Raw genomic sequence first — 25,012 nt, 5'->3', positions numbered from 1 at the left:
ACAAATGAACTCTGAAGGAAAATTTGACAGACCATTTCAAAAATGAGAAGAGTATGATAGTATCAACACCCAAAGGAGGGGTGAGTGAACAAAAATAAAACTAACCCCTCCATCAAAGTAATAGTATGTTCTAGTACATATGGCACAAGATGAAGATATCAAATACTACAGCCTTGCCAGCACAAGTGAAAGAAGATGCTCCAGCAGTATTTATACGGCGTATCGACCCTTTGGTGCTCCTTTGGTTCTAGAATCATCCTTTAGTATCTAGAGATTTAAGAATCATAGATATTTATGCATTTTAGTAGTAAATCAAAATTTGCGAGCATAAGTTTACATGAAAGTCATATTATCTTGTCCCCAACATCAATGATTTCCTTCCACTTCCCTCCTATACTCATCTGCAAATACAAAATGGAATCAAATGTCATGGTGAGTCATGGATGAGTCAGGAAAATATACATGACTTATGGCAAGGAATGTTGTACTTGCTTAGAATAACACCATTATGATTCTGAAACTTAGAAGATATAAATATGATACATTTACGCATTCAAGATGAAACAGTCACCAAATTATATTAACAGATGTATATTTAAAATGTAAAAAGCTGTTGTTACAAAAAAGAATGTAGAAGGTTGCTTACAAAAGGAAATGTTGGAGTTATGCATAAAATATCAGCATTAGAAACTGACATGCTTATGTAAGAAACCATAGATCCTGGTAAAAGTAGAAAGCTGTATTAGAATTCACATTTATTTGTTTCCAGCACATTTTGAGCCTGTTTGGTTTGAGAAAATGTTTTCTATTTTCATTTCCAGTTTTTATTTTCTAAAAATAGTTTTCATTTTCAAACTTTTAAGATTTAGAAAACTTGATTGGTTTCACTTCCTGTTTTCAGTTTTCAAAAAAAGAAAATATTGAAAATGTGTTTGGTTTAACCATTTTCAACAAAAGTTCATAAAATACTTTTTTACATAAAGTTTACAAACAAATTTTGGATGATATGAATACATTTAGAATAGGGTAATCAGACACTACAAAATAATAATGATCCCATAAGCTTATGATTGTAGCATCTTATCAGACACAAGAGTTAATCAAGTATTGTTGATTCCACCATACTAGAACAGAGACTGGCATGGGACAAAAAGAAAAACATAAGAGAGATGAAATAAGCAGAAACATTTCAAATTCTCAAGAGGTAAACTGCGCCACACACTGTCAAAACATAAAGTAAGAAAGGGAATTAAATCTTGCAAGTGCCATTAATATGCACCAATGAGAAACACTTGTGTTGGCTGCCACATGAGTTACAGGTGCACAAAACCTCAATCCCCATAATCCACAACTGGAGACCGAATCCATAGGGGAATAGTAGCTAGCTAGGAGTAACCATGACCTACTTGAAGAAAAAGCTCTGTTTATTACTTTTTCCTTGGCCAGAGCATACTGTAATTCATGGAGATTACTTTATCCTCATTTATTGAAGCAAGATTTTCCCAGCAAGGTCTACACATGGATAGCTGGTAATAGATGTGGGAGAGGTTGGTGTCTACAATGTCTGAAAAAGGTTCAAGAACAAGAAACCCAGCGGGTGCAGCAGCGGGAAAAGATGGAGGGGAGTTCAAAAAGGGAACCTGGAAAGTGAACATATGGAGGAAGCTTTTTGATGGATAGGGACATTGGAAGGGTATTTTCGATAAGGGGAGGATGCTTGGCTTACCCAGATTTTTGTAACGCTGTTTCCCACTGCGATGGTTTTTTAAAATCACGTCTCAAAGCCAAATAAAAAAAAAGCACGTTTATAACAAGCAATATAAACAAACCAAACACAATAGAGAATGTAGGCAGGAACTTAATCACGATAGAGAATTGACGGTTTCTTTAAAAATGAGAAGAGCATCGGCAATAAAGGTTGAATAATTTGTAAAAATATTTACCTAAATAGTTAAGCAAGAAACATTGTTTCAGCATTTTGTGACAGCAACTCTGATTAGTGGAGAGTTTTGAAGTAAGTACTCCACTGCCCTGTTTACTTCTTCATCAGATATTTCTACTTATGCATCTATTTTCACATTCAATGACTCCAATCTAACAAAGCACGGAGGTTGAATTCTCATTGTAGCAAGATTTGACAGCTCCTGCGCAATTAGAGTGAATTGAAGACATTTTAATTGATTTAGTGAAATGCAGGATTTAGTATAGCCAAAACACTCTTGCATAAGAATGCAGACATGACATGAGCATTACGAAAAAAAATTATACAGGAGAAAACAAACTAAAGTAACTTACTTTCAATAATCTTAGGGTATGATAAGAAAGTGTCAATATATTTACATTAGTGAAGAGTTGCAGTCAGCCTATGAAGACTGAGTAAGATATATCAGTAGTGGTGTGAATTGTTCCTTCTTCAAGACATGAAACTGATGAAAGATTACATGTGGAGGAGAGTGGTTGGTAAATGGTAACTGAAACCAAAATAATTGGTGATTGTGAGAGAACATAGTTTTGAACATAATTGGTGATTACAAGAGCACAATTTTGTGTCGAAAGGCGTCCTTTGTTTCTATTCCTTCATTCATTGATAATGTTGTACCTATGTCTTTTGGTTTGGGGATTCTCCCAAAGCAAGAAGACATTGCGCATCCAAATGTGCTCACTTTTTTATCTTTATCCTTCAATATGTATGGTGGTCCGTGCACGTGCCTATTACTATGTTTTAAAATTTTGAAATTATTATTTCATATTATTTAAGATTTATAAAACATAAAATTAAGATTAATGATTATAAATCATTAATCTAAATAAAAATATTTAACAAAATCAAAAAAGACTTAAATTACTTAACATCTTTTCATTTATTTTATATTTAGATATGAATTTTAACATTTATTTTGATCTATTATTATTATTATTATTATTATTATTATTATTCCCGTTTCTATTTTTCATTATTTTTTTTATTAAACTTATTATATTATTGTAGTCAAATACACAATAAATGGAAAGATATAATAAAATATTTGACAAATTACATGATGTAGAGGACAAATGGACTATTTTATCCAAATTTATCGTAATTATAAAGCTAGTCAGAAAAATACCCTTAATTACATAAATAATTTCATTACCAAATTATCCTTATTTTGAGTGAAAATAAAAGACGTAAATCAAATAGAAAACATTAGTTGAAATAAATTGTGCTAAAATTTTCCTCTAAGACATTTTTATTTTTATTTAATATAAAGATAAAGATTATTTATATTTGAATTTTAACATTTTAAAAATTTTAACATTTACTAATTGGATATTTTTCTCTTAAAATTATTATTTTCAAACAGTGTTTTGGGTATTAATTGAGGGAATCATGTATTTCTTTAAATTCAATGGGTATTATGTACCGAAACAATTGTTATGTACCAAAAAAATTTAATTGGGCATTTTTTTTTAAAAATTTATTTTCAATTTTTTTACTATTTAATTGTTATAAATCATTTCTTGAAAGATAAATTTAAAAAGTTTGTTACAAATGCTTTCCTAAAATTGAGAATTTGAATTATACATAGCTATCAAAAACAATATCAAATATTTATAATAACTTGCACATTTTATTCAATCCATCTAATTAAACCTTTTGACTCTTTGAATTGAGAATAGTGTATGAGTACCGTTTTTTTCGGCTAGTGTATGAATACCTTAAATCTTAATAATTTTGAAACAAACATTTATTTATTTATTTATTATATTTTTATCTAACTAATTTATTAAATATTATCTTTTAGTACGATGATAAAATTTTCATGCATTATATGATAGAGGTGTTCAAATCTAAATCAATAATAAAATATAAATCCATGTAAAAATCACAAATTGATGAAAACTCATTCTTTTGAATATTTTTTTTAATAACTAATGGGTTAATTTAGAACTCAAATAATATTTTTGAAACTAAATCAACTCAAACTGAATAACATATTATACTAATATCAATTTTACTTGATAGATATTGAACATTAAGGTTTGTAATATGTAATTTTTTGTTATTCTATTAATAATAAATATATGTTAAATTAATTTCTCCATCACATCACATCAAATTATTATCTTTCAAATTAATATAAAATCTCTCTCACATAATTTATTCATGCAATACATCACATCAAATTATTTGTTCTAACACCTAATCAATTAAAGATGTGCTTTTACTTTATATTGTTTCATTTGTTTGCTAAATTTTATTTTCAATATTTTTGCTAAAAAAACAAAGTAACAAACTCCTTAAAAGTGAATTTAGGAGTGTATTTAATTAGGATTTCAAAGAATTTTAAAAGATTTTTTTTATAAAAAAATATTAGGTTATTCCATCAAGATAATTAGAATATATTAAGCTCTCCAATAAAATCTGTTGTTATTTAATTAAGATTTTTTAGAACTTAAAAAAAGTCTTGTGGTTTTGAGAAGTATACAAATTTTAATGGATTGAATTTTAGGATGAATTTCAATGAATTTTAACAATTTGACCCAAACCTTTACCATTTTTCAAAACTTTTTTTTTTCCCGATTGCCAAGTTTTCCTTTCTTCCATCACTCGTTAACTAACCACGTATTGAGCTTTGAAAATTTCATTGTTTGACCATAATTAAAGAGAGAGATCAATTGGTGTTAACATGAAAGAATTCAAACCCCTGAATAGCCTTGAGAATTTTTTGAACTGTAAGTAATAAAAGTTGAATCACATGCAGTTGCATCACTGAGAACAATCATAGGGACATTATTGTTGAAAGTGAGAGTTTGCAAGTTTTCTTTCTGAATCTGATAGAAATATTGAATAAGACAAGACACTTACCCTATTTGAAACGATTTTCTACGTTGTTTTTTGGATGAAATTTGTAAATCTAATCCAACTGTTGCACTCCTTGTGTGTTGAGTTTTTGCATTATAAAAAACGCTATATATATAAAAGACATGAAGTTTTTGCATTATAAAAAACGCTATATATAAAAAGATATGAAGCTACTCAATTAGCTATTAAAACTTTGGTTTTACTTTTTTTTTTTATCATTTTCATTGATTTTGAATGTTTTGTAAAATTTTAGAATCATTTAAAATCTTACAAATCTATAAAATTATTTTAAATCTTATAAATTCATGTTATAAATCCATTAAAATTCAAATTACAAAATCTTAATCTTAAAAATCTTTTAATTTTTTTTTAAAAATCATTAGATTCCTAAGTAATCTTTTAAAATTCACATTTTTTCATGTTAAATTAACCTTTAAAATTCTAATTCAATACATCCCCTATGAAACAATACATGAGTTATTTTTGTTAAAATTAATTTTTATCTGATTTTTTTGTATGTAATTTAATTCACCAATGAAAACTTCGTTTAATAATGCAAAAATTTGTCAAATTAAAGTTTATAGCTATACTAGAAAATAAGTACATTTAGTTGTCTTCTAGGTATCTTATTAATGAATTCATATCAAAGTAATATGTTATTTTTCTATTATAGTAAATTGAGTTCCTTGTGAAAAGTTTAGCTGATTTTATATTTTTTAGCCATATAAAAAATTAACAAAATTGTTAATAATTTTTTATACATACAAAAAATTACTCCTTCCACAATTCGCCCGTGCATCACTTGGCTTATTGTTCTAGTTGTATAAATGATCTTCAATAACTAAAATTCAAGTCCTGAATTAGGTAAATAACAAGTCCATAACAAAGATTATTTGAAAATGATTTTGAACTACAGGCAAAACGCCACACACTCATGGGACAATTATTTATATTTTTATAAATTACAAAAAGTGTATGTGCAATTAATTTAAACTAAAGGTTAACATATTTTTTATAAGTAAAATTACCAAAATTTGGATTTAGTACCTATCCGTTTTCCCTTCCTATAAAATTATAATGTACTATTTTTTGGTTTGGCTTGGCGCAAGAGTGGGATGATTCCAAATTAAAATGTAATTTCTGGAGGTTAAAAACTTACACAAATTACAGAAAAATATACAATAATCAAAACACATTTCTTTAAGAATAAAAATAGACATAAATTGCATGAAAATTAAAGAAAAAAAATGCAAATAACTCTTTCCTAACAGGACCGTGCCACCCACCACGATCAAACACCATAACCACTGAAGCTCCTCCAAAAGCTCCAGATCACCTGGACACAATGACTCATGATGTAGCCATTTAAACTAATCAAATTTGTTCTTTACTTCAAAATAAAGCAAGAAAACACATCCATCTCATAAACAACACCCAAATCAATCCATTATAGACGACCCAGAGATTGAACAAAACCTAAAGAAACATCAAATAAACAAAAAATCCAAACCACATGAACTTAAAAAGCTAGCAAAAAGAAGAAAAAAAATCAAATTTCTCACACCCAGTGAAATAAATTGAAATCCAACAACGACTGAATTGAAATCCAGCTACCCAACAACAAAAACCAAAAACGAAGAACACCCCCATTCAAATTGAAGAAAAAACCAAAATTGAAAGGTGAAAATTGAAAACTAAAAGGGAAGAAACAGATCCATGCGAAAGACAAATGGATGGAGGGAAAGAAACAAACCTTGGGAAGGGAAATGGCAAGGGTGATGGAAGTCAAAGAGCATTGTCTAGCGGGCATATTTCAGGCAGGGGTCATAGTAGCTATTGAAGTTGTCTAGGCCCAGCACGCTGTCACCATGCAGGGTGTGGACATGGCAGCCGAAAATTCCATGACAGCAACGACAACCCTTCATCAAGTTGCTCCGACTAAGAGGCTTCTCAGACACGCAGTGCACATAGAAGAAGGAGAAAAGGAAATTCTAGATCTCTCTCTAGGGAAGAGATCGAAGAAGGTTGATGAGTCTGAGGGAGAGAACAAGTTGCATAAGTTGAGATGGTCGAGTTTTGTGAGAGGGTTAGTGAATGATCGAGATACAGGGAAAAAGGAGGTTTGGGATCATATGGAGAGGCACAGGTCAGGTGTCCACTCCTTAAGACGCAAGCATCTTACACTTAGGTTAGATTAGATTATAACTGCACCTATCGTCGAGTAAAAACAAAGCATATTATAGTTTTACAGGAATGAAGAAGAGACCATTTCTTGCAGAGACTAATTTCAAATTATGGTAATTTTATAGGGGCAACAAATATATTTTAATATTTTTAAAATTACATGTTATCATTTCCTAAATTAATCTCTTAAATAATTAATCTGATTCCTAAACTTTACAAAAAGTGATTTTCATCCCTCTTCATGGTGAAAACCTATAATGAGGGACAAAAACCATTTTTTTTTTCTAAAATTCAAAGACCAAATTTATCAAAGTATGGAAACTAGTACAATTTTTAACTATAAATACAAGGACTACAAAGATATTTTATTCTTATTATTTAGTCCTCTTGTTCTTTTTGGAGAAACTAATTTAGAGACATAGTAAAGCTTTGAAAAACTAAATTAGTTATCAAAATTTATAAAGAACCTTTGTAGAACTAAATTAAAGCTTTATTTAAAAAATAATAATTAAAGAAAACACGAACACTCGGCCATCTGTCCCTGTTGGGTTTATATTATTATCTCCCTAACCATTTCTCATCACCATACCATATACTTCGTTTTCATGTATTTCCACATCAACAGAATACTCAACTAGTTGAAGCTTGAGTTCATCTTAATTTTAGCTCAGGGTCATACACTCAACAGAACAATGTAGGTTCAATCACAGTTATGATTGTACAAATAACTCATCAAACTCGTGCTAAACTTGTGTCGACATATTCAAAATTTAAAGCTTTTAGAATGTGACAAAAAAAAAAACTACAAATGAACTCCCAAGAAAAATTTGACAGACCATTTCAAAAATGAGAAGAGTATGATAGTATCAACACCCAAAAGTGGGATGAGTGAACAAAAATAAAACTAACCCATCCACCAAAGTAGTAGTATGCTCTTTAGTACATATGGCACATGATGAAGATATCAAATACTACAGCTTTGCCAGCAGCCCAGCACAAGTGCAAGAAGATGCTCAAGAGGTGTTTATACGGTGTATCGACCCTTTGATGCTCCTTTGGTTCTAGAATCATCCTGCAACACATAGAGATGTAAGAATCATAGATATTTATGCATTACGCTAGTCAATCAAAACTTATGAGCATAAGTTTACATGAAAGTTGTATGTTATCTTGTCGTTAACATCTATGATTTCCTTCCACTTCCTTCCAATGCTCATCTGCAAAATAAATTCCATGACAAAATGGCTCACATCAAATGTCATGCTGAGTTTTGGATGAGTCAAAAAATATATACATGACTTTTGGTAAGGAATATTATTGCACTAATTACAATTCTGGATCCCAACAATATAAATATGATACATTTACACATTCAAGATGAATCAGTGTCCAAATAACATTAACAGATGTAAAAAACTGTAGTTACAAAAAAAATGCAGGAGTTTGTTTACAAAAGGAAGTGTTGGAGTTATGTATATAATATCAGCATTAGAAAACTGACATACTTTAGTACAATGTAAGAAATTATAGATCCTGGTAAAAGTATAAAGCTGTACAAGAATTCTTGGTTGATCATTTTCAATAATTTTTCACTCATATCATGCACACCCTATTTGTTTCTGCCATTTTCGCTCCTCAAATTCACCTATTTCCAATTTAAGAGCATACCTTTTCAAAAGTTACAGACCACGGACCATGGATCAATTCTCTCATCACCAGTGAATACAGACACTGTTTCATTCTTTCTCTTTTCTTTCCATAATACCCTGATCCACTTCTATCAACTGACATAAGAGCTCTTGAATACAGGACTTGTGGGTGGGGAGTGGCACATTTAATGGGAAGTGTAAGGATGGTATCCTGAGTGGAGGCTTTGGAGAGGGTGGCGATGTGCTGGAGTCAGTTCCAAAAGGGACTGGATGCAAGATTGGAAGCAAGATTCTCCCAGCAAACTTCATGCATGGATAGGCTGTGCAATTGCAGGGCAATTTACAACTTTATTTCTACTGAAATGGTGTCAAGGCTCAAGTTACAGGCGACAGAAATCCCTTCAGATTCTGTTGTGGAAGGTGCTGGACATAAAATAAGTTGCAGGCGGATGTGCAAAGGAGTGACATTGAAGGTGCAGGATATTGTAATTCAGCAAAACTTATTTGGTTTCAGGGGAGCAGACATAGCCCTCAGGTGAGAATGGTTGACTGGGCTGGGAGAGATAGCTAATTTCGATGATTTGACATTGAAGTTGAATGGTCAGATGAGAGTGCTCAAGGCAGAACCTGAATTAATAAAAACCTTGGCATCCATCAAGCTCGTTAAGGGAGTATGACAGGATCAAGGACAGGGATTCATTTTTGAGCTCAATCATATTGCTGATCAACCTGCGAGAGAGATTGAAGTGGCAGCAGCATCCATACAGGGTGTTTAAGATAAGAGTCAAGATGTCTTTCAAGCCCTTCAAGTTCAACCTCTAAAATCCATATAGGAGACAAGATCATGTAGTGATGAAACTAAAGGCTCAAATTCCAAATATAAGCAATAGTGCCTTATGGTAAAGGGGATATTTATAGCCAAAATTGTGGCAAGTATGTGTTTGAGACAGGACCACACAAAAGTGTGGAAACCAGAAACCAGAGCAGAGTGTTGATAATTTACATGTGTCTTAGTTTTTTAGTATCAATGATGTGCATTACAAATTCTATTCAGTTTTTACATAGCATCAGCATCGCTTTCTTCAGTGTAGTAGCCATTCACAATTAGCTATGCCACTGTAGCATTTTTGGGGTGACCACTTCATGCCACAGTCTTCCATTAACTACTTTGAGAAAAATACATAAGGATATGAAAAAATATTGTATAGTTGTACTTATCTACATTATTACTTTTCATGCCTTGCAATGGGACTACAATGATAAAATATTCCTATGGAAAAGGAAAGGAAAACAATATGCTTAAGATTCTTCTTTTTATAAGCAAACAATACATTGTGGATTGTAGTAGCAAGACATCAGCAATGAAAGTGTAACAAGTAATTTAAATATTTGATGCATTTCAATGAGTCTATTATCTTCAACTCTTTAGAACTTCTATCCTTAAAAAGAGATCATGTAAGACGGCAAAAGTAATATGGATAGGACAAGTTGATTGATAATTTGAAGATAAGTGAGATTGTAGTGAATCTAATCATAACTTATATTCAATGTTTCAAGGCATTCATTATCTAGATTCTACAATAGGAAATCATATACAGACAAGATAACAGACAACATCACATAAGGTTTCAATTGCAAAGTATCATTTACAAGATAATAACAAACCTGGGCAGCCTCATTTGCCGCTGTCTTTGTCCACAACGAAAGTTTGTCCTGCCACTGGCGCACACTCGCAACAACACCACATATGTCCTCGGCATCCTCAAATTGCTCCCCAATCAAAGCCATCATCTATTGAGAAATACAATAAAAAATAAAAAACAGATCTCTCCCCATATTCTCTAAACACGAAAAGAAAACCAATCGGAGTAAAACAAAAAAACAATTACAGTTTCAAGCCACATGTTATCAAGGTTAGCCTTCCTGCCGCTGTTGCTGGTGACTGACCACTTTCCTCCATTGGCACACTCAGGATCTTCCCATTTAGGCTCAATCCCAGTCTTGAACAAGTGAAAATCCGCATTGATTTGCAACTTGCTGGGCTTGAATACCTGATCATACAAACTATACCAGCATTTCCCACATCAAATTCATTTCTTCCAATAATTTACCAACACCTCATTCTCCAAATAATAATAATAACAATTAAAAAACAAAAAACCATAAATCCCCATGTTAAGCAAAAAAGAAAAAGAAAAAGATTAAGACCCATAAAGAGTTTCTCTCCTAAGATCCATAAAATCAATAATTTTTTCTTAAAACTAAATCAGTGGCATCAATCATTGATACCCATAATAAGATTTGAGATTGCATGCTTAGATTCCCTTTTTCTGAAATTAGAAAAATGAAAATTGTGGAACAGAAAAAAGGAGGAGGAAGAGAAAATTTATACCACCAGAACTCTTCAACGGTGTCGAAGGTGTAGACCTTGCGAAGAGAGGTACCCCAAGCAGCGCCCTGTTTGGGTTTGGATTGGTTGTCGCACCAAAACGTCCATTTTCTCTCCAGTTTGTGCTTCAGCCCTGCCTCCAGCGCGGCTGCCTCCGGCGCCGCCGCAACCACTTCTTCGCTTGTTGCCATTTGTCTTTCTCTCTCAGCAACGCTAATACGAGTGAGATTATGCTTTGAGGGCTTTGTATGTATTTGGACCCAACTTTGGCCCAAAAGCGTAACATATATAAAATAGGTTAAATTCATTCGTGGTTGCTTTATCAAATTTTCAATTACTTCCCTAATTTTTTTTTATTGAGTTTTTCAACTTTTATTTATTTTTAAATTCGATCCTTTCTTTAGTTGTCCTTATAAAAAACTAACCGCTGACGCTAATTCAAGATGCAAACATAGATCTTCTACTGTATATTGTAAGTACAAATAAATAATAAAACATCTCTCTAATAAATCTCTTACAATTTGACTCAATTGTGCTTATATAACAAAGATTGATGAAATAAATAATAAAAAATCTCTCGAATATAACAATATCTGATACAAAGTGTGCGAAAATATTTATTGGAAATTATTTTATTATCCAATGTGATTTGCTAAATCATAAAAAATAGACAAATAATATTAATAATATTATTAAAATGATTAAATTAAACATTATTTGTATTAATAACTAACAATACTATTCTCATTTTTATATATAAGAAACAAATGCTTAATTCATCTAAACAAATAAAATTAGTTAAATTAGTTTGTTTTAATTAATATTATCATAAGTTTAAATTTCATTCCGAAAATATACATATAATTAATTAGTTTAAATAGTGGTTAGATATAATGATATTAATAATTTTTTGAACCAATGAATTTGAATTATATTGTTACTAAATAAATGCATTCACTTTCATAAGAAATGATGTATATTTCATTAATATTTTTCACAATAAATTAAGGCCATTAAAAGAAATTAAAATCAACACATTTGTTAGTGGTCATATGTATTTTGTAATTAGGAAAATAAATGTAGTAATATAAACTTTTTTAATATTTCTAGAATAAATATTAATTATATATATATTTTTAAAAAATGGTTAGCATTTATATCAAAATTGAATTTTTTTTATGAATTTTATCTCATATGAGTTTTGAAAAATATGATTTCATTAATTATTTCTTTTTTCTTGGACATGATTTAATGTCAAGGTTTATATGCTCGGAAGCAAAAGTAACGAAGCAAACCTAATATATGATATTATAAAGTTGTCCTATTTTTTATCAGCGCATCTAAAATTTTAGGTCAATAAAATGAATGAACTTAAATATATTTATCTTATAATTACTCTTACAAGTTACAACTATCAATTTTATAAAAAAAAATATTACTTTTTAGGCTATGGAATTTTAGCCAATAAACTCTGTTGGATACTTTCTTTTCATATATAGATACTATGGAATACTCTATTAACTTCTAGAAGTCTATGACTATAAAAAAAATGATTACCAAAATCGTTTAATCCTAGAATGGTTACCTGGGCAATTCACATATAAAAATATGGATTATTGTAATATAAATAGAATATATGATAGTTTAAAATTTTTATTTTTTATACAATCAAATTAAAAAAAATAAGAAAGATTTGATATCAAATGAAATTTAAAAGTTTTATACATTAAATTTAAATTAAATATAAATATTTAAGAGTCTCTTGACATAAAAAATAATTATAAAATAAAAAAAATACCCAACTAGATTTTCCCTAATATGGATACTCATATGAAGGCTACAACTGTTCACTAATGTAAAGATATTGACACTTGTTTTTATGGTTTATTGTAGGTGTTTTCTTATTTGGCTTTGATAGATGGATTTTTGTTTTTAAGAAATCATCACTGTGGTGAATGTGTCTGAAACATATAACTTATTTATTATTTTGATCTGGTTAGCAAAATCCTTGCTTAAACTCTTTAGGTAGATATGTTTTACAAATTACTCAGTCTTAATCTATGGTAACATATTTTCTATTAGCTAAGACTGGCTGGATTCTTTTTTTATGGATGCGCATGAGGGGGAAGCTTTTGGTCTTTTAAAATCTACGCTGTGGTTTATTTGCTGAATTGGATACCAATATGTTATCTTTGAAACAGATTGCAAGCTACAGGTGGATAACATCAATTAAGCAGAAGAGAATGTTTCTGAATGTGGGGTTATCATTAATCATATTAGATATATTCTTGGAGCTAATAATCTTGGCTTTAAACTTCAATTTGTTAGAAGGCTTGCAAATTAGGTGGCTCAATATTCTTTAGCTAGAATTTCTATCAGTAATCATAGCAGTCAATTTTTCTAATGTGTGCCACAATGTACACTTCTACTAAAGTTGCTTTTAGCGACTATTATTTACCAACAATGAATTAATTGCCAGTATATTATTGTTTAATCTAATGTTTTTCTGGCTAATAAATATTTATCGCCGTTAAAGCCATAAGTCACTAATTTTTCCAGCTCTTCGTTAAGGCACCAAGTCACTAACTCTAGTCACAAAAATAAAGTCACTAACTCAAACTGGCTTATTTCATTACCCTCTGAAATTCAGTTTTCACGATTTAGTTCAAACTTTTTTTTTTTCACTATTCACTGCACCGTGAAAACCCTCTTCACTAATCTTTGACGCCTCAGAAACCCTTTTCACCACCAACCTTGCTTTTCAATCTCCTTCTTTGCCGCCTTCAAATTCCTAAGGCTTTTCTGGTGCGTCGCCATCAGTGGCTCCGACCTCGACACTTGCATCGTTCTAATCCCCATCAGCTTCAAGTCTCCCACATTGCTTGATTTCAACGCGTGGTTTTCAAGAAGGAGAAGATTAACCTCATTGGACACAACGAGGTTTTCAAGTGCTTTCTCTTTTCTCTCAAAGCTTCCTTGCATGTCCTGATTCATGAATGTTAAATTTATTTTTGATCCATCGATCTCACTTTTTATCACTTGCATTCATTTCATTCAACTTTACTTCTTTATTCGCAGTTCCAAATTGCAATCTCGAGTGAACTTCGTGAGTTCTAGGGTTCCCTAATGTCATTGACCAAGCTGAATTAACCATCGAACAAGTAGTCCCGATCCGTTTTCTTTATGTTTCTTTCTTCATTCCTCGATCTAATTGCAAAATTCCAATTGTGCTCGATTCCATTTTGATTTAGTTGTCATGAATTTTAATGTCATTGATCATGGATGTAGATTAAATTATGATTCTTTCAAATCTCATTGTTAATTACTAATCAACTTGTTGTTTAATTGATCAGTATAGCTTAATTTTTTAATACTCAGACCTAATGTTTAGGAACCTTGATTTTTTTTGTGAACCAACGTAGTTCTAGTTATTCTATTCACTCCTTTTGGTGACAGGAGATTCTCCTCTTCTCTGGCGGGAAACCTCAAGGCTAAGCTTCATTAATCATGTGTTTAAATCTAATAGTAGTAAAATCATCATACACATTTACATAGGTATGTACTCTTCCATATCTGTTCTAATTGAATTCATTGCTGTTGTTCCAATAATCTCCCCTGGTTTGGATCCATTCAAAGGTCCCAACAATTCAATTTAAAATCTTTGTGAAATCTTAGGATGTGTTTGGTTTGCATTTTTATTTTCTATTTTTATTTTCTGAAAACTGTTTTCATTTTCAAAAGATTAGAATTCTGAAAACATGTTTGGTTTGACTTCTTGTTTTCTGCTTTCAAGAAATAAAAACACTGAAAATGCGTTTTCAAAAGGAAATGTATTTTTAGATTTGCTTAAAATTGCATTATTTGCCACTGTGTTTTCATTTTACCCAAAATGAGGTTTCTGGTTTCAACTAAAAACGAGATTTTATTGTTTCCCATTTTTGGTTCCTTTGGAAAAATATTTTCATTGAAAATGAAAACAGAAATCCAACCAAACACATTTCCATCACCATTTTCTATTTCCAGTGAAAATGAAAACAAAAAATAACCAAACCAAACACTCCCTTATGCATCCGTTCCCTTTCTAGGAATGAGGAAGAACTATTTATACATTGGACCATGGAGGGACTAATTCTCATTTTTCAAGTGTTACGTCTGCAATTGGAGGCAAGGATGGTGCTATTATTAATCAAGAATTTATTGAGGTATCAATTCCTCCTAATTTGATAGTTGGGGCATCAGATGTAAGTTTCTCCATAAATTTGAATTTACAATTGCTTCATAAATTAATATTATAATACCATAACGCATTAATGTGGAAGTAGTTTACACTTAGTGTAGAAAATTAGTTTTGTTGTATTAAACAAGTTGGTCATGATGACATGCATGATAAATTATACTCTATTGCTATCATTCCCTAAAGTTATAACTTCAGTTGCATAATAGAGAAATCCTTCAATCTGAATTTGATTAATGGATTGCAAGAATTGTTTAGTGAGGAATTGTCATCAAATATTGACCAAGAAGATGCAAAATCAGATTTGTTTGAAGTGCAGAAGCAGAACAATGCCTTCAAACTGGTAGAAAAAATCAAGTGCTTTCTAAAACAAATGCTTCAATTCACGCTGGAAATCGTGAGAATTGGTATGTGGCCCAAAAAAGTGAAGAACAACCTAAGATACTTAAGTTACATTCTTCGATGGTTTGCGAAATTATGCACGTTATTGCAAGTTTAAAGTGCAGGGTGTACTAAGAAATGTTGATTTTAATAATCTTACAAATGTAATTTGCTCTCTAAGCTTTGATTAGAATGCAGATTACTTTGCTTCAGCTGGGATATCTAAGAAAATATTTATATTTTGAGTTTGGTGAACTTTGCAATGACTCTGTTGATATATTATTATGTAGTTGAGATGTTAACTAGATCGAAACTCAGTTGTGTTTGCTGGAATAATGTATTTTTTTATACAATGAAAAGAAATTTACATTGATTTCGACATGATTCTCAAATTTGATAGAGTTGGTGTGTGTGTGCGTGTGCGTGTGCGTGTGCGTGTGTGTGTGTGCGCGCGTGTGTGTGTATAGATAATATGTATGCTTAAGATTAAAGAAAAAAAAAAAAGTATAATGTGTGTGTGCGTGTGTGTGTGTATAGATAATATGTATGCTTAAGATTAAAGAAAAAAAAAATAAGTATAAGACTGTAGTTTTTATGGACACAGCTGGAATTTGGAAAGCCATTTTTAATGGTTATCAGTATTGCCAGTAAACATACATAGTTTTTCCGACAACAAAAGTGGCCTTGCCAGCATTCAGTATTATGGCCGGAAAACTCTTTACAGACCAGGATAAGATGGCCAAAGTCTAATAGCAGTAATTCCTTTCGTATCTGTTTCTTATTGCCAGTAAATGGTATAACAATTTCTAGCCAGTAAAAGCTATTTTTGGTTTAGTTTGTATCTCCAACTTTATTGCAATGGAATACAATTGAATTTGCTGCTATAAAAAAAATAGTTTAATCACTTAAAATTTTGGTTGGTAGCTATATAAGAAATGATTTTTGGCTATTATAAAATAAATAAATAAAACTTTATGCCAATATTTACTTTTTTATTACATAAATATATTTGATATTAATAAATAAATATCAGTAACAAGTAAAAAATAATAGTTGCTAATTGTGGAAAGAACAAATTAATATTTTTTTGTACTAATCTAGGACATCTCTACCAGAGACAAAGTTTGTATGAGTACGGATGGACCACATACGCTATGCACGACAAAAACTTTCCTCTAAGCTTTCAACTTATTTGTATACCTAAAAGTTAAACTTGATACTACTAGTTAAGCCGAAAGAATTTTAAGTAAATTGATACATCAAATATTATTACCCTCTCACATAAGATAATTTAATTTTCTTGAAAAAGAAGAGAAAAAGGTGTACAGACTATGTTGGATGCAAATGTCAATTAATGCTTTGTGTTGGTATTTTGCCAGAGTATATTCCATATGCACATCAAAATAGTGATTAAATTGAAACTCAATGGATGCTGACATACTAGTACGATCAATCAAAATTATTTGGTTAATTAGAAAACTCCTGGTGGCTTAACACCTCTTTTGTATAACAACCACTGCCACAAGATAGATTTGATTTGTTGAATGCAACCCATAACAACCACTGCCACAAGATAGATTTGATTTGTTGAATGCAACCCATAGGTTCTGCAAAGGTACTATTTCTGATAATGGTGTTGTTTCTCATGTTACATATGCACCGGCAACTTGCATGCCAAAACAGATGCTTTAGCCTCTTAACTTTCTTGTCCCTAAAACACTTCCACACTTGATCATAAAGAGTCTGGATATCTTGCAGCAACAGCATCACAACACCTAACCAAGCAAAGATAACATACCACATGTTGGAGGTGAAATTACAATGAAGAAAAAGATGATTGATGTATTCAACAAATTGATTGCAAAAGACGCACTGATTACTATCCGAGTGAAAGCCTCTTTTTGAAAGTTGAAAACGTGTAGGCAAACGGTCAAAGAGAAGTCTCCACAAAAAAATGAGAATCTATGATGGCACATTTGTTGCCCAAAAACTCTAGGAATTTTACGTTTCCATATTTTCCATCGTCTCCCATTTGAGGCATCATTGTCTCCGATTTCTCTATACTACTCACTGACTGTCATTTGGGTGCGCATATAGTTTACTTTTGGAAGCCACAAGGAGTAGCTTCGCTTTAGGTTTGGAGAATCAACTCAATCCCAAGACCAAAGGTATAACCACTATATATTCATGCATTTTTTTGTTTAAATCTTTTATACATTAAAGTTATTAAATATTTACATTAAAGGGGTAAAATCTCACCCAATTTTTTCAAAAATGGAGAGAATCTTTTTCTTCTAGGTTTCCCCTCACTAACCATGTTTTTTACGGGATGGGACTATCACCTCCCCAAGGTTTTGCATTATACAAAAGGGATTGAACATACCTTACATAAAAACCAAGTGCTTCCTCAACAGGCAATGCACCATTAAGGCAATGGAGGGTGCAATAGGTTCCTGGTGACTGACGACACTACTACAAATAGGACATTCTACAACGGTTAAAGAAGCCTTTCTACATCAGTTTTGACGCGTCATTGTAACCGGCGATGTTGAAAGTCCATTGTCTTACTACAACGGTTGAGCGACCGCTGTGGAATTTTGACATTCTACATCGGTTATTAGGACAACCGATGTAGAAGTCTACCCATTCTAAGACGGGTTGATCTTTAGACCCGTCTTAGAATATTGGATTTCTACATCGGTTGTCCTAATAACCGATGTAGAATTGTCAGCATTCTACATCGGGTGTGTCTTGAACCGTTGTAGATTCTTACCCACAATGAAGCATTCAACATCGATTGTCCTAATAACCGATGTAGAATGTTCAGCATTCTACATCGGGTGTGGCCTGAATTGATGTAGAATTATTAATTTTTTTTTTGCTTTTGGATAGCAAGAGTTATGATGACATAAAAATTGGTGGCATAATCATTTCATTAAAAAATATTTCTACAAACTAGTAATTACTAAATTCAATATCATTGGGGGGAAGATTTAGTGGCAGGGGAAACATAGTTAAGAACTGGTAACAAACAAAGACTAATAACAACACCACTTCTTCAGCTTTCACAATTCAAAGCATCACCAAGAACAAAACACACCCATCACACAAAACAGAGACTTCAAAGTTCAAACGTTCAAAGGAAGTCTGAATTAGCAGAATTCAAGACATGCATGATAACCAAGAGACCAAAACAGACCCATTACACAAAATATATACTTTATCACCTTAGACATCAAAAAGTGAGCAAACAAGTTAACAACAGAGAGCAAGTCCATAAAATTAAAATAACTATTTAAATACACAAAATTTACAAGTTTGGTTTGAGTAAAATAAATATTCTGGTGATTCCAAAAATAAATCTAGTCAAATATTCTTAATTGTAATAGGAATTTAAGCCATATAATTTTTATAAAATAAATGTAAAATGTTTTTTTTTAGTTTAGTTAATAAAAAAGTAGAATTTTCCAAAAAGAATTATCTTCACAAAAACAGTATCATCACGTATAAACTAACCTTACAAACTATCAGATATAGAACATTACAAACTAACCTTAGAAAATTACGAAATATTAAGGTTGGAAGGATCACAGGTGATGCATGAGCCAACCTTGCCATTTCTGGGTAACTAACCCAGAATGGAGCTCGAATAATAACCTAAAATACTCATGCCATAAATGAAATCCATTGTAGTGAGCAAAAGGAAAAAAAAACATATGGAGTACTAGTTTGTGATAAGCATTAAGCTGTCCAAAAACAACTCAGACATAATTTTATAAATGGAAATATGTGCACAGTATGGAATGACTATTTTATAAAAAGTGTCTCACAATAAATAACTACTACTATAATACAAAAATGTTATAAGCATCGCTAATACATCACACTTCAGTAGTATTTGGTCCCGTTTTTTTTTCTCTTCTCCTTAAAAAGAGAAGTTGAGTTAAACATGCTTTATGAAAAGAAGTCTTAAAAATATAAAGACCTTATTTTTAAAAAAGAAATTTTAGAAACAAGGAGATTTTTAAAAAGCTCCTTGGAATGACTTTTCTCCCGCTTGTGAGGAGCTTTCCTCACAAAGACTCCACTTCGATTCTGATATGCCTCTTTTTTTGCGTTTCATTCTCTAAAATAGATACTATTCATTCTTTCTCAAACATCGTCATTAATTTTAACCGTTTCAATCTCATCAACACAGTTTCTTTCTTTAAAACAAATACTATTCATTCTTTCTCTTGAACATTTCAAATTATATATATTATATCTCTTTTCATCAACACAGTTTCCAAAGCCTGTGGGTTTGAAAAATTCAAGTATAGTGCAATAAATCCAACTTATAGGACACAAGAGGCATTACTTACCTGCTCACTATGACTAGAGGTCCATGCATCATACTTCTCTCTTTGATAATTAGGAAGGCATTTAGAGGTCCATGCAGCAATCATTCCTGTTGCAGCAAGTGGCCCACAAAGTTTAATACCTCTGGATTTGCATCCCTACATGATCTTGCATAATGAGCTTAATCCATCAAATTACCATATCATAAGAAAAAAGTTAGTACAGAGTAGGATGCCATATCAATCAGACTTCACAGAAATTAGATAATACTTTTACACATTGGATGCATAAGAATGAATTTTAATTACAAATACGTAGAGACCATAAGGAACATGATGTGACATTGCAGCTAATTTATACTAGAAAAAAATAGCAGCTGATATTAGTTATAATTGGCTGCAATTTTCTCCCAACTTCGAATATGAATTATCATTTATTAGCTGATAAATCCTAATTGATATTGTATAGATTTAAATCCTTTTTTAAGTTAAATCATTTGAAAATTGAAATTTCAATTTTCTGCAATTTTGACAATTGAAATTTAAATCCCTGTTAAAGTTAAAACATTTGAAAATTTACCTTTTTAAATAGGTTAGCCTGGCTATGACCTTTCTGGTGTAATCAAGTAGAAGCTTGGATTCCTTGTTCACTTCATCTCTTTTTTCCTCGAGGAAATATCACCCATTGCTACAAGAAAGCTAAACACAGATTCTAGGGTGAGTTCAATATTCAAACTTCAAATATTGATGTAGAAACCAAAGCAAAACAATAATGGTGAAAGCAAACAAAACACACCTACTCGTATCTCTTATATTCAACAAGTTGGCGATTAGCTTTTGTAGAGTTATGTTCTTATCCTTATAAGACTAATATTGTGGCAATTAGCTTTTGTATAGAGTTATGTTCTTATCCTCTCCCCAGGCAATGCTGGAAAGCTAGTAATCCACTACATTGGATAATGTTGCAGGTAAATAGCACATGTCACATGGCAATTCTTCCCAAAATTCAAAAGAAAAAGGTAGAGAAGAATAAGAAAAGGTGTGAAGAAGAACATGACATACCTTAAAGCCATTAAAGCATCCTGTTAACAACTCAGCAGGACCCTTTGCACTCTGTGATAAATTGCCATGCATTTGAATTGCGCTTTGGACATTATGTGTGAGAGACATAAGACCTACGATAAACTTCCTTTCTGCTTTCTGCAAAAACAAGCACATAAACCTCCCAATTAGTCTTGACACATTCACATATAATTAAAAAAAATATACCTTAAAATCCTCACTATACCTTTGACATATGGAGATTCACTGAGGCACCATTTGTCAATGGAATGGTAAGCACTCCATTTAATGGCTCAAGGGCATCAGGAGCATATGACCCACCTATCAAAGATGACTAAGAAAACAATGAAAAAGTCATTTTCACATATAACATGATAGTAAAATAATACAGAAATAGCTACATGTATAATATAAATCAAAACTAACAAAATCACTAATTTCTTTGTCAGTCCAGTCTTCCAGTTGCTCATCCAAAGAAACCACAGAAACATCAGTTTCATCTGCATAAAAAAAAACAACGAAAATGAAAAGCCTCTTACAAAAAATTATGAAATCATTGGTATTGCCTACCACCATTTTCATTATATTCTCTTTCTTTTTGGAAATGAACTTTTCCAAGCCTAACCTGGAAATTCAATGGCAACTTTATCTAAATTTGTACTCCAAAATGAATTTCCGAACATTGGATTATCCTGGACAATTTTTCCATGAGCTGCATTCATAATACATTATTGTTATCTTTTTATGAAAGAGAAAACATAATATAGAAATTGATTATTCTATTTAATACAAGGCCAGAGACCGTTGATTCCATTAACTTCCAGCAAAAACAAAACATCATGAATGATTTCAAGAACCTTGGATGAGCTGGCAGCAAAAAAGGTGGAAGGAGGTGCAAAACCAAGTAACACTGACACAACAACACCAACTTCTTGAAGCAACATTGAAGGTTGCTGCAAAGTGAAATAAACCCAGTGAGATCATTATTATCACACAGTGTATAGAAAATCAAAGCAGTTTTCAGAGTCCTACATCTTCCAAAACAATAACAACTCAAACCATCCAAATGGACGAAAACCATAAGCAAGGGAAAGAGAACATCAGAAAATATGATAGATCTACCTCTAATTAAATCCCAAGCATTACGAATCCAGAAAAACAACGAGCAAAACCACAAGAATAATCCAGTTTCAGAAGCGGAATAAGATACGAAATTCAAAACAAGAATAAAACGAGCAGTGTCTTGGAAATGAAGATCCAAAATGAGAAATGCACGCAGCGTTGCAATGAAGCACCAAAGAGAAAGAAGAGAGGTGAGAGTTACCTGAGGCTTGCTCACGCGCAAGAACAGCAGCTACGAAAAATGGCAGAGCCACGAGTTAGGTTTGTGCGGGTTTTTAAAGTAGGCTCAAATGCGCCAGCGCCATTTTGCGGCACGTGTCCTCCTTCTCGCGCACGAGCCATCGTCGCCTCAAATGCTTCTTTGGCGAAGGAGGTGGCCCAGCCACGGTGGAGAGGCGATGCCAGCGAGGGAGAATAAACAGGAGGAAGGAAAGGAAGAAGGTGTAGACGAAGATGAGTGAGGCTCTGAGGGCTTTAAGAAGCGGAAGCAACTCGACGAAGAGGTTGGTTCAATGTGGAAGAGATTCACGACAGGGTGTTGCATGCACGCGACTAGGGTTCAACAAGAAGCAAGAGGTCTTGAGTGCACGAGACTAGGGTTAGAAAAAGGAAAGGTTCAGTATTGAGGGAGGGTGCGAGACTGCGAAAAGGAGAAGTATGGAGGGCACGTTTATGTTTTCCAAAATTAAGACGATTATTTTATAAAACCTGTTGTAAATTATGTTAGGAATTTTATAATTCCTAATTAATTAATATGGACTACATATTATATTATAACATTTATATTAGTTATTTACATTTAAATGGGTTCAATATAAAGTGATCTATTTAAGTGAGCCCATTAGACTGCCAACAGATAATTGATATGGGCTTAATGAGCAGAAACCAGTTTGGCCCATTAGGGGATAATAAGAACCCTAATAGGTTTAAAACATAAGACATGGTTATGGTCCCCAATATACCAAAAATCAACAAACAGTTTCTCTTCTCCCCATCTGAAGAGAAAATGAAGGTCCCATAAGGAAGAAGGTGATTTGGTTGAGGAAGGCCATTAAACCAATTGTTCGTGACCACTGTTAGATTCCGCTGAGTGTTAATCAAGCTCTATGGATCCAGGTATTCCTTAAAACCTCTTGATAATCTGACGTAATGTGTTTTGGTGCTCATTTGGTATTGTATATGGTTTATTGAAAATTCCCAACAAGTGGTATCAGAGCCACCATTACTATTAGATTATTGAGATTTAATGCTCTATTTGATATGTATTATATCTGGATCATTTTAGTTATATGAACCCTAATTTTATTTTGGGGAGAAACTATTTTGATCAATAAAATTGTAAAACCCCTAAATTCATGTGTTATGGCCATAAAGTTTTTCTCCTCTTTAGAATTAATAAAAGGCCTCCACATTTGATTTACGGGATTGTACAATTTTTTGTTTTGTATGTGTTGCATCTGCTGGCATATTATTCTATTTGGGATAAAGGTTCTATATATCTAGTGTTGGCATTTAGTACGTGACACAATTTCATAAATATATATATTTTTTTGGGCCAACTATTTTTTTTATGAAACGGTGATAAGCTGATAATTTATGTTATTCATGTGGTTGGTATAAATTTGTGATAGTATCGTGATATGTTTGTTTCGGGTGCGTAATTAGTTTACCATGATGTAGTTTTTCAAACATTTACTGCTATCACAATTGGGTGCAAATTTGTGTAAATTTAACCATTACCGATCTTTTCCATTTGATTGTGTGTCCAGTAATTTTAATTAAATTGATTGAACCATTATGTTGCCAAAGTAACCTCTATTGTGTAAATTGATTTAATTAAATTGCATGGATGTTAGTATGGAATTATTTATGCGAATTGTGCTCGGCCCAAAGGAAGACACAATTTGGCCAAATAGTAACATACCTGCGATGATAAATATATGACAATTATTAAGTTTTTTTTCATGAGAATAATAGTCGGTCCAAAGAAAGGCTATTATTTGTCAGAACTAATTGTCAATATTTGATCATTGCATTGAGAGTACCAATTGCAAATTAATTTCTCTGTCCAAAGACTAGAATTAATGTTGTGCTAGGTATCTTGTGATGGATCTGTTATGGGAAATATTTGCATGTCTTGTTATATATATGACTTGCTTGATTATTTGTGAACATGTTATTATTTTGTTCTCTCTTTAGTTAATATTACCAGTGCTGCAAATGTTACTGCCCAAGTGAATTCTATCCCAATGCTGAATGGGACAAATTTTAAGGTCTGGAAGGAAGCCGTAGAAATTGTTCTTGGCTGTATGGATTTGGACTTGGCATTAAGGACGGAACGACCCATTTCCACTCCATAAACCTCTAATGAGGTAAAAATTGAGAAGTGGGATCGGTCCAACCGAATGTGCCTTATGATCATGAAGCGCTGCCTTATGATCATGAAGCGCTCCATTCTAAAGGTGTTTCGGGGCTCTATTTCTGAGGGTCAAAGTGCAAAGAAATTCCTTGAGGAAATTGAGCAATACTTTGCCAAAAATGAAAAGGCGGAGACGAGTAACCTTTTGGCCAAACTCATCTCCATGAAGTATAAAGGCAAAGGAAACATAAGGGAGTACATTATGGAGATGTCCAATCTCGCATCAAAACTTAAGTCACTTAAGTTAGAAGACTAAGGGTGCTGCGGAAGGGACTTCTCAGCAAAAGAAGCAAAATAAGGATGAGGAATTTACCTGTTACTTCTGCAAGAAGTTGGGACACATGAAGAAAGAGTGTCTCAAGTATGCCACATGGCATGTGAAGAAAGGT

The 25,012-nt window shown here is 32.1% G+C and overlaps 2 protein-coding genes and 2 long non-coding RNA genes across 11 annotated transcripts; 1 reads left to right on the top strand and 3 right to left on the bottom strand.

Annotated features, from left to right (window-relative positions):
* Positions 1–34: 34 nt before the first annotated feature.
* On the bottom strand, positions 35–11,337 carry LOC100781892 (eukaryotic translation initiation factor 4E). 6 transcript variants are annotated; one of them, XR_005890149.1, is made up of 7 exons: positions 11,072–11,336; positions 10,569–10,743; positions 10,345–10,470; positions 8,182–8,247; positions 7,940–8,102; positions 6,600–7,057; positions 5,963–6,182 (listed from the first exon to the last, which is right to left on the bottom strand). XR_005890149.1 is itself a non-coding variant. In XM_026127270.2 (5 exons), exons 1-5 carry the CDS (start codon positions 11,257–11,259, stop codon positions 211–213), a joined length of 603 nt encoding a protein of 200 aa, XP_025983055.1. In that variant the 5' UTR covers positions 11,260–11,336; the 3' UTR covers positions 35–210. The 6 variants fall into 6 exon arrangements, 2 of the variants coding, with proteins under 2 accessions (XP_025983055.1, NP_001356078.1); XR_005890148.1 differs by lacking the exons at positions 5,963–6,182; positions 6,600–7,057; positions 7,940–8,102 and adding exons at positions 211–258; positions 8,699–9,497 and having other exon boundaries at positions 11,072–11,337; XR_005890150.1 differs by lacking the exons at positions 5,963–6,182; positions 6,600–7,057; positions 7,940–8,102 and adding exons at positions 211–258; positions 8,699–9,408.
* Positions 272–2,630, bottom strand: LOC102670307 (uncharacterized). The gene is made up of 3 exons (XR_005890238.1): positions 2,341–2,630; positions 1,944–2,144; positions 272–401 (listed from the first exon to the last, which is right to left on the bottom strand). It is a non-coding gene; the product is annotated as an uncharacterized lncRNA (long non-coding RNA).
* A 2,304-nt stretch (positions 11,338–13,641) lies between the features above and the next one.
* Positions 13,642–15,909, top strand: LOC102670176 (uncharacterized). Of its 3 annotated transcripts, XR_001386785.3 has the most exons (4): positions 13,643–14,008; positions 14,147–14,229; positions 14,525–14,623; positions 15,154–15,909. It is a non-coding gene; the product is annotated as an uncharacterized lncRNA (long non-coding RNA). The 3 variants fall into 3 exon arrangements; XR_001386786.3 differs by having other exon boundaries at positions 13,642–14,016; positions 14,147–14,623; XR_420291.4 differs by having other exon boundaries at positions 13,646–14,008; positions 14,147–14,623.
* A 1,506-nt stretch (positions 15,910–17,415) lies between these two features.
* On the bottom strand, positions 17,416–24,659 carry LOC100793944 (uncharacterized). Its single transcript, XM_006606783.1, has 9 exons — positions 24,414–24,659; positions 21,885–22,035; positions 21,708–21,794; positions 21,509–21,582; positions 21,309–21,416; positions 21,083–21,220; positions 20,045–20,179; positions 19,237–19,340; positions 17,416–17,458 (listed from the first exon to the last, which is right to left on the bottom strand). Exons 1-9 carry the CDS (start codon positions 24,657–24,659, stop codon positions 17,416–17,418), a joined length of 1,086 nt encoding a protein of 361 aa, XP_006606846.1.
* Between the last annotated feature and the right edge of the window lie 353 nt (positions 24,660–25,012).

This window comes from Glycine max, chromosome 20 (genome assembly GCF_000004515.6).
Source record: "Glycine max cultivar Williams 82 chromosome 20, Glycine_max_v4.0, whole genome shotgun sequence".
Lineage (NCBI taxonomy): Eukaryota > Viridiplantae > Streptophyta > Magnoliopsida > Fabales > Fabaceae > Glycine > Glycine max.
This window is presented reverse-complemented; position numbering and strand designations above follow the sequence as displayed.